Raw genomic sequence first — 10,551 nt, 5'->3', positions numbered from 1 at the left:
AGCGGATAAAGGGAAGATTTTGAAGGTAAGTAAAAGTAAATATCCTAAATCGGCGCCGCCCGGTTCAGGTAACTAACAACTAGATTACAATTTTATGACTGCTAAAAATCATATTATGCTTTGTGTGTGTGCTTAATGGAATCCCTAAAGTCTAAGCTTTCTAACGATGTGCTGCATGACCGTATATTTTGAAGATTTAATGCTTCAAAGTTACAATGACATAATGCAGCCTCACGTGTAAGGGAGGTGTACTGTGTACGGCACAGTGTTCCTTATCAGGTTAATAGAACTGGTAAATACATAACCACAATAACTTTAACCGCAGAGTTCATCAGCTTCAAAGCTACATTTTAAAAATGCATGTTATTTACGCTACATTTAATGCTGCAGGAGGCTGAAGTCTTCACTGCTTTACTCTGGTTACATGAAACATTATGACCTGTTTCTTGAGAGCAAGTGATACATGCTAACACCAAGTGGTTTCATATAAACCACTGCACGCAGAACATCTGGATGAGGGTTTGCGACTGACTGACTGACTGAAGTTTTAGCTTTTCTCTCCCAGAAGAACTCATATCTGATGATATAAAAGCACAAAGTTTGCTTTGACACTTTGATTGAAGATTTCATTCCGTGGTCTCTGATCTCCTTTGGGTTTTATAAATCAGTCGATTCACCTTCCAGTGTATCCAAAAATAAAAATTCTCTCCTCATTTATTCACCCTCACGTTCAAAGCCTGTCTGATTATCTGTCTTCTGTGCAACGCAGAGGTGAAATATTCAAGCTGCTGTTTGATTGCAATAAAGTGATGATGACATCATAAAGGCCATATGGAGTATCTGCAGGAGCCATAAAACTGCACATACAGATGCATCGCGTGGGGTTTGAAAATGTAGCTTACGTGATTTTTGGGTAAGAGTTAAAAAAAACTTGTGATAGATAGCTCTTCATGACTCACAAAGACCAGTCACTGCATATCTGGAAATAATTAAGAAGATGCATTTATCAAAAGAAATCTCCAGGAAGAGCCTCGCTGAAGTAACCTGAGCTCAAGAGCACAACGCTGAGAGTTCAGAGGGTTTGAGAGCCCAGATCTTTTAATAATAAAGTCCAAAATATGGTTCATTTTTACACATACCCAAGGGTCCGCGTACTGTGCATATTTTCGTCATCAGAAGATTTTTAAACCCAGCGTACACTGTATGCTTAGGTCGTGCATACACCTACAGCCCAGGAAATGCATTGCCTTTTGTCGCAATGTTTACCCATAAAACTATATGCATTTGACCGTGCACGTACGTTCGGGTACACTTAAAAAGAAGACTATCCTCCAGGCTTAAGGCATTATGACGCCCTATGCAACATTTCCATTAATCAAACGGCATACAGGAATGCATAAATGATATTAAAACGTAATTCAGTAAAAGTGTGTGCATTTTTAAGCAAAGATAAAGGTGATTCAGCCCATTGAAGCAAGTGTACCTGGAACAGTTGGCCACCTCTATATTTGCCCCAAAACACTTCTGACCACCACACTGCGGCCGTGGGTTATCACAGGACCGAGTTCGACACTGACACGTACTGGTGCCCTCCCCTCCGTCATCATGGTTACAAGTCTGCCACGATGACCAATCGCCGAAGCCACCATCTTGTGTTAGTTTCCGTTCCTAGAAAAAAATTCAAATCAAGAGCAATTTCATAATTGTTTTTTTTTACAGTGTTTGTAAATTAAGTTGTATATAAATTGTTCTACAACCGAAGTGTTTACTTTTAGTATACATGTAGTAAAAATATGCAAACCAATGCCAAAGCATCCAGTGAAATTATGCTTCTTTGTTATATTGAAAGTTGATAGTCCCTTTTGGATTATTAACTTTTATAGTTAATATGAAACAGAAGAAATGTGTAATTATGGATGTAATGAAGAACAGGAGTGACACTGAGCAGCCATCATGCAGAACATCAGTGTGTAATTGACACTGTTAGATGGAAAGTTCAGTTTAGACGGGTCAGACGCTCGGATCCGTTTCAAGCCTGTTCATCAGAGATTTGATTCTGCATGATTAAGTCACGACTTTAAATACAGCAGAAATCTCTTTGGTGAGTCAATGTAAGTAAATGATTTTTGCATCTGGATAGGGGGTGCTTTAAGAGGCTACAATAATGTTTGAATACAATTGAATAGAAAAGAATAGATCAGAGAGAAAATAGAGACTGATTAGAATAAAGATTATAGAATATAAAAGAATAGACATAGTATAGAAATAAATTAGAGATATAATAGATCGGCCGATAACGGCATTAAATGACTCGATCGGTAGCCTACTTGCAAAATTTGCCGATCTTGTGAACCGATCTTTCTGTTTACTTTGGTCATTATAGGGATCATGAATGCGGCTGCAATTAGAGACAATTTTAACCTCGTGCGAGCATTTTTTACCTGTTGCTCACGTTGCTTTGCCAGAGATATGCGTATTTTCTATGAGGATGCACTCCGGTCAACAGCGTGACGCGTCTTCACATCCCCATCAAACGGCATATATAACACATATCTATCACGGACAATTGCATCCTCATGCAGAAAGTTTATTATTTGTAGGGCTATAACGACGCGTCGACGTAGTCGATTACGTAATTACGTCGATTTGCCAGAAATGCGTTGATGCGCCACACTGTTTACATTTTTAAATGAAGGCGGCTACAGCTCCAAGCGGGTGATATAAGTGTTATCCAAAAAGCCAGAATCCGTTCAAAAGTGTGGGAATACTTTAAGCAGAGACAAAATAATACACATACTGTATAAAACTGAAATGGCATAACACAGCATGTTGGACTTGTTTTTATCTGATTTGTTATATTTTCCTTGGCACTGTTACTTTATTTTTCATATTGAAAATTTGTGTATTTGTTTAATGGAGAAAATGCTTAAATAAAATGTTGGCATTAATGGCAGAAGTTACATTTATAATTTGTTGGTGAATTATATGTATAAAAATCATTAGGCTATTCGATTAATCGAAAAAATAATTGATCGATTAATCGGTTGAAAAAATAGTCGATAGTTGCAGCTCTAATTATTTGCATGCGTTTTAAAGTTTTGGCCGTTTAAACTTTAATTTTCCTCACAGCTGCTCTTGTCCGTGTACACCCGCTGCGCGCACACACATCATCCTGTCATCAGTGCACATGATCAGAGCAATCTCTCTCATGTCTTAAAGCTTCAGTAACCTAATTAATTTCTCAATAAAATCACTCTCCGCTCTTGACTATGAAATTGATATACTTCATACGAATGCGTGTATATTTAACTCATACAGTAAAGACTGTGAAGTGTTTTATTTTCATTATAAACCTTTTTAAAGAGATATTAAATATCTCTTTGCAGAATAAATATTTGTTGTGCTTATTTATTTGATTCTCTGTTAAAACAATAATATACCTAATTACTGCAAGTAATATAACAAAGGAAACATCTGTGGATTTACTTTATCTAGAAAAAATGTTAAAAGTTACAGTCATCAAAGAGGTTGCATATCAGCAAAAAAAAAATCGGAATCGTATCGGACAAATCGGTAATCGTATTGGCTGCAAAAATCCTGATCCGAGCATCCCTAAATAAAATAGAACAGAATGAAATAAATTAGAGATAGAATAGAATTAAATTGAATAGAAATGCAGATGGCATATATTAAATAATTTGGTTTTAGAAAAATTTGTTAAAAAATATATGACTTGATAATTAAATCATTTTTGTTTATTGCCGATTCTCCAGTATCCCAGCAAATCTGAGCACAGTTTGAAACAGTGTTTTCTTCCGAGATCAACAAATCAAAACATCTTTATTTGTTCACAGGTGTCCATGATAAAATATTCATGAGATCTCAACTGGCGATTCATCATTCTGTCACTCACTGGGCATTTTGTGATGTTCTGGCTCCATTGACTCATGTTTGAACTGTTCTCGATGGTCGAACAGTGTTTCTCTTTCCGGTCCCATCCACAGTATGGATCCCTCGCACCCAGACAGTCTCTACAAAAACACAGGGTCATAAATTTATGACAACATCCTCAATAAAACTACTGTAAGGAGGTGTCTTATACACATAGGCGTCAAACTCCAAAAAAATGTGGGTGGGTGATTCTCACGAAACCATTGAAACACCACGGCACTAATGATTTTAGCTTTAAAATGTGTAATATAGTAACATTAAAAAGCATCAGAATTAACACAATACTGTGTTCTACCTTGAACAATGTGTGATTTCAACATAAGAATTTATAATTGTAAATTTTATCTCATTTTCTGCTGAAACTCTCATTACCGCAATGTGTCCGGCTGTGTTTGAACATGCGTTATGTTGTAATTTAATCAAATTAACACAAAAATATTAAGAAAAAAATAAATGGATGTTTTGCTAGACTACTTTAGATGACAGAAAAAACATTTACTGAATATTCATGTATAATAATAATGAAGAAAAATTAGGAAAATGATGTGTCCATGCCTGATGTTCTCATCCTCCGCAACACTTTTTGAAAACAGTTTAAGCACACATCCAGAATTTTAATCAAGTTTGATTTTGAGTGACCCAGCACATGGACCAGTTACTTCAAGATGGCTACCAGGTAAGATCATTTTTTTACAGTTAATTTGAAATATTGACTTGTCAGAATGCTTACACGACTTTTTGATTATCATTACCGCAACAGATGCTTATTAAATGTTAATTTAATTAATAGAAGCATAATACTTTGATTTTAAATGCATGTGCAGAATCTCCACATCATGTACTTTCAGGTTTGTCATGTCATTTTGAAAATATGTCAGTGTTGATGTTTTCTGACTGTTGCGGTAATGAGATTTTTTAGGCCTAATTTTTTTAATTATGTTACAAAAAGTGTTAAATGATAAGTAAAAGTTTTAAAATTAATGTTCCCATTTACTCCAGACTTTGTTTTTCAATGTCTGGTGGGAAAAAAAGTAAATTTAAGCAATTTTTACATTTTCATGCTTGACATTGTTAAAACCAAGTTTTCGTGAGAATCACCCGGGTGGGTCCAAAACATTTGCCATTTGTTTGTTTTCTTGCGCCTTTTAATTAAACAATAGCTTTATAAGGGCATTCCTCCAATGGAAGGGATTTGATTGACGGGGCATGACAGCTCTTCCTGTAGATGGGGAACACAAAATTGAAGTAAATCTGGCAACTGCTAGCACATGTCAGTCGTGACCTAATGGTTAGAGAGTCGTAACCTCACGTTCTCCATAATAAGTCTTTAATCTAAGCAAATTAAGCGCTGCCGTCTATGATTGATCTGTAAGTGTATTGATAATGAATCTGACCTGTAATGTAAATCTATAAGGACGACACATCACACATCATGTACTGCTAAAGGAAAAACATTTGACAGCAACTGCAGAGATTTATTCTGACATCATAGCCTTTAGATTTAATATGTCTTATGCATTCAGACTGCATCAATTTCCTATATTAGTGATGTAATGTTAATTCTTAAGATGCACACGTGTAAAAAAGAAAACATTTTTGACATTGTGACAACAGCATAAATTAAATCTAGTATTACAATTACCATTATGTTGTATAAACATCTTTATTTAAAACTTCAAAACTACAATATTTTTGCATGACAGTAATTAGACTGGATTTCATTGAAGTGATGAGAATCTGAAGGAGGGAAATGTGTTTCTTAATGGTGCTTAAAACTTAATAGTCCTAAAAATAGGCTTAATGTTCTTTGTGCAAAATCTAATTTACTTTACATAATTGACTTTTTGTTTTTATCTTAGCTAATGACTTTCTTTATCCCCCACTGCACACACAAGGAATCCCATAGACATTGAGTCCTTAACAATCTCAAAAACATTAAAGGTTATAAAAGATGTGATTTATGTGATTGCACCTTTACAGTTTAATCAGACACAATAGATAAGAACTAAAATTAAATAACAGGACTTTCAGTTATGATGATCTTGAAATCAAATGCGTCAATTTTTTGCTCAATTAATCATCTCTAAAATTCATTGCGGTGAAAGATTTGACCTTTTGCCACCTGTGTGTATGTGTACGTGCGAGGAAACGTGTCTTTCCATTACATTGATATTCTAAACACTTGGCGGCTTTCACAAACACGTTCCTGTCAGAAAGCACATCCAAAAACAACCTCTTATGTTGCATCCACTTTACATACCTGTGTGTGTGTTCAACATCAGCATCAGCAGCAACAGAAGGTTAGAGAGAGTTTGTGTTTCTCATATATAGACCCTCTTGTGACTGTAAATGACTGCCAGTCTCCTGTCAACAGCACACGTATGTATAACCACTCCTGCTATTAAACCTGACAGATCTCCTGGAAAACCTCTTCTGACTCGACATACACAGAATACTGTAGTTTCTTTCTGAAAACTAGTGAGCTGCCCTGCTGTCTGTCTCCTACATAGACAGCTACCTTCTTAGAAAGAATATATCTATAATTAAACTATTTTTAGCCAAATTTTTGAGACAGATGACAGGTGACCGGTAATCATCCTACACTGTCAGAAAAAATGGTCCCAGCTGTCACTGGGGTGGTAACCTTTCAAAAAGTACACCGCCTAAACTTAGTTTGTATTAGTACCTTAATCGTACATATAAGTACCTCAGAAGTGCATGTTGGTACCAAAGAGTGCATATTAGAGCCTCAAAGAGTGCACATTAGTACATTAAAGAGGGCACATTAGTATCTCAAAGAGTGTGCTGTACATTAGTACCCCAAAGAGTGCACATTAGTACATCAGTACATCAAAGAGTGCATATTGGTCACAAAGAGTGCACATAAGTACCCCAAAGAGTGCACATTAGTACCCCAATGAGTGCATATAAGTGCCTCAAAGGGTGCATATAAGTGCCTCAAAGAGTGCACATAAGTGCATCAAAAAGTGCACATTAGTACATCAAAGAGGGCACATTAGTACCCCAAAGACTGCACATTAGTGCCTCTGTCTTAAAGAGTGCACATTAGTACATCAAAGAGGGCACATTAGTATCTCAAAGAGTGCATATATTAGTACCTTAATCGTACATATTAGTACCTCTGAAGTGCATGTTGGTACCAAAGAGTGCATATTAGAGCCTCAAAGAGTGCACATTAGTGCCTCTGTCTCAAAGAGTGCACATTAGTACATTAAAGAGGGCACATTAGTATCTCAAAGAGTGTACTGTACATTAGTACCCCAAAGAGTGCACATTAGTGCCTCTGCCTCAAAGAGTGCATATTGGTCACAAAGAGTGCACAATAGTATCCCAAAGAGCGCACAATAGTACCCCAAAGAGTGCATATAAGTGCCTCAAAGAGTGGATATAAGTGCCTCAAAGAGTGGATATAAGTACCCCAAAGAGTGCATATAAGTGCCTCAAAGAGTGGATATAAGTGCCTCAAAGAGTGCACATTAGTATCTCAAAGAGCGCACATTAGTACATCAAAGAGGGCACATTAGTACCCCAAAGACTGCACATTAGTGCCTCAAAGAGTGCACATTAGTGCCTCTGCCTCAAAGAGTGCACATTAGTGCCTCTGCCTCAAAGAGTGCACATTAGTGCCTCTGCCTCAAAGAGTGCACATTAGTACATCAAAGAGTGAACATTAGTATCTCAAAGAGTGCATATTTGTCACAAAGAGTGCACATTAGTACCCCAAAGAGTGCACATAAGTGCCCCAAAGAGTGCACATAAGTGCCTTAAAGAGTGCACATTAGTATCTCAAAGAGTGCACATTAGTACATCAAAGAGTGCACACAAGTGCCTTAAAGAGTGCACATTAGTATCTCAAAGAGTGCACATTAGTACATCAAAGAGTGCACATAAATGCCTTAAAGAGTGCACATTAGTATCTCAAAGAGTGCACATTAGTACATCAAAGAGGGAACATTAGTATCTCCAAGAGCGCACATTAGTATCCCAAAGAGTGCACATTAGTGCCTCAAAGAGTGCACATTAGTACCTCTGCCTCAAAGAGTGCACATTAGTACCTCTGCCTCAAAGAGTGCACATTAGTGCCTCTGCCTCAAAGAGTGCACATTAGTGCCTCTGCCTCAAAGAATGCACATTAGTACATCAAAGAGGGCAAATTAGAATCTCAAAGAGTGCATATTGGTGACAAAGAGTGCACACAAGTACCCCAAAGAGTCCACATTAGTGCCTCAAAGAGTGTGCATTAGTACCCCAAAGAGTGCACATAAGTGCCTCAAAGAGTGCACATTAGTGCCTCCGCCTCAAAGAGTGCACATTAGTACATCAAAGAGGGCATATTAGTATCTCAAAGAGTGCATATTGGTCACAAAGAGTGCACATTAGTACCCCAAAGAGTGCACATTAGTACCTCAACGAGTGCACATAAGTTCCCCCAAAGAGTGCACATAAGTACCCCAAAGAGTGCACATAAGTGCCTCAAAGAGTCCACATTAGTGTCTCAAAGAGTGTGCATTAGTACCACAAAGAGTGCACATTAGTGCCTCAAAGAGTGCATATTAGTGCCTCTGTCTTAAAGAGTGCACATTAGTACATCCAAGAGGGCACATAAGTATCTCAAAGAGTGCATATTGGTCCCAAAGAGTGCACATAAGTACCCCAAAGAGTGCACATAAGTACCCCAAAGAGTCCACATTAGTGCCTCAAAGAGTGTGCATTAGTACCCCAAAGAGTGCACATTAGTACCTCAAAGAGTGCACATACGTGCCCCAAAGAGTGCATATTAGTACATCAAAGAGGGCACATTAGTATCTCAAAGAGTGCATATTGGTCACAAAGAGTGTACATTAGTACCCCAAAGAGTGCACATTAGTACCCCAAAGAGTGCACATAAGTACCTCAAAAAGTGCCCATAAGTGCCTCAAGGAGTCCACATTAGTGCCTCAAAGAGTGCACATTAGTACCCCAAAGAGTGCACATTAGTACCCCAAAGAGTGCACATAAGTACCTCAAAAAGTGCCCATAAGTGCCTCAAGGAGTCCACATTAGTACCCCAAAGAGTGCACATTAGTGCCTCAGAGTGCACATTAGTACATCAAAGACGGCACATTAGCTATCACAAGCCTTTTAGTCTACAGAGAAGTCTCGTATGCGATTACATTACAGATCTCCTACTTCATTTGTAATGCGAAAGTGGTAATTTCCTGGTTAATGTGAAGCATGCTTTATATATTTTAATGGCGCTAGACAATTTATATGCGTTCTATTTATATCAACGTCAGAGAAAAGGATGCAGTGATTTTTTTAAATGACCTAGTTCGTCTGTCTCTCAACCAATAGCAGAGGATTTATTAAAGGACATAATATCTCTGACTGCTCATAAGTACCCTCATTCAATTTATCTCTCAGCTTTACTTTCTGTCTGAATCCAAGGGCAGCGGCGACTGAGAAGGTCATGTCAAATGCTTCAACAAGTCTGTCATCATTTAAGAGCATTTATCCTTTTAGAGGACACGTAGATAGGATCTATTGTCAAAATGACAGCGAATCAGCTACAGCAAATAGCTTGGTTGAAAAATTACTGGAAGAGTTTCCTATTGATACTAACATTGCGCATGTCTGATGTTAAGACGACCTGACCTCTGTTAAAGTCTGCTGACAAATCTGAAAAAGCAATTATTCCTCATGTTTACTTGTCATTCTAGATGATGTGGGGGTTTAGTTGCTGTAGCTCAAATATATATATAATTTTTAAATTAAAAGTATAGGTTAGTTTCCCAGCTTTTCCTGACAATGAGTTAGGATAAGAAAGTAAATGACTGTGTAACCCCTGATAGTTCGACTTACTCTTGGGTTTTATAGTTGGAGCATCTCTCCAGTGGGATTTTTAACACCCTGCTGGGAAGTCCCACGAACAGAGATCGGTCGCTTTGAAGGATCTGCAGATTTAGTATCGGCTCTCGCACGCCTTCTGGGAGAACGTTCATCTCCTCCAGGTAACATCCACGTAGACTCTTATTGCTCGTGGACAGAGCTTTGATGATGGTACCGCGTTCTGATTGGTGGAGAAAGAAACTGTTATGACTATATCAATGCAGTGCTGTGTATCTCCGCAACAAATATAATCGCTATAATCGTCTTTATCGCTAAATCAATTCCAACAAGGTTGTCAGGGTCTTAAAACAAGAGAAATGATCAGGTGACTGTACATCATCCCGATAAATTAATGATTATACATAATATAGATTCAAGCTGAAATTTTTTTTTTTTAAGCATATCCCTTTTGCGGAAAGCTAACCTGTGCCGATATACATGACGTGGAACAAAGTGTCCCTCCCCTGCACAATGTCAACAGCCAGTCTGGAAAAACGGATGTTGTCCTGCATGACCAGAGGATCTGTGGAGATGGGCTGAACCACGTCATTCATGAGGAAGAGTCGCTGAGCATCCTGAAGACTGCGTTCGGTTAGATTACAACCCGGACCCGAATCATTCACTGTCCCGCACTGACGGAAAGATTAACCGAGATGAGGTCAGAGACAGAGAGTAATGATGATGTCACAACCATGCGCAGGTTAAAAGGTA

General features: G+C 37.9%; 1 protein-coding gene across 1 annotated transcript in view; it reads right to left on the bottom strand.

Moving 5' to 3' along the window:
- The window catches only part of sema5bb (sema domain, seven thrombospondin repeats (type 1 and type 1-like), transmembrane domain (TM) and short cytoplasmic domain, (semaphorin) 5Bb), a 58,739-nt gene that overhangs the window by 6,284 nt on the left and 41,904 nt on the right, over nt 1-10,551 (bottom strand). The window contains exons 10-13 of the mRNA XM_073870695.1: nt 10,265-10,472; nt 9,814-10,021; nt 3,914-4,031; nt 1,484-1,668 (exon numbers count right to left, since the gene is read on the bottom strand). Of these exons, the coding sequence (XP_073726796.1) occupies nt 1,484-1,668; nt 3,914-4,031; nt 9,814-10,021; nt 10,265-10,472 (719 nt within the window). The remainder of the gene's footprint in view (nt 1-1,483; nt 1,669-3,913; nt 4,032-9,813; nt 10,022-10,264; nt 10,473-10,551) is intronic.

This window comes from Misgurnus anguillicaudatus, chromosome 8 (assembly GCF_027580225.2).
Source record: "Misgurnus anguillicaudatus chromosome 8, ASM2758022v2, whole genome shotgun sequence".
Lineage (NCBI taxonomy): Eukaryota > Metazoa > Chordata > Actinopteri > Cypriniformes > Cobitidae > Misgurnus > Misgurnus anguillicaudatus.
The sequence above is the reverse complement of the archived record's forward strand: the minus strand, read 5'-3'. Positions and strand labels throughout refer to the sequence as shown.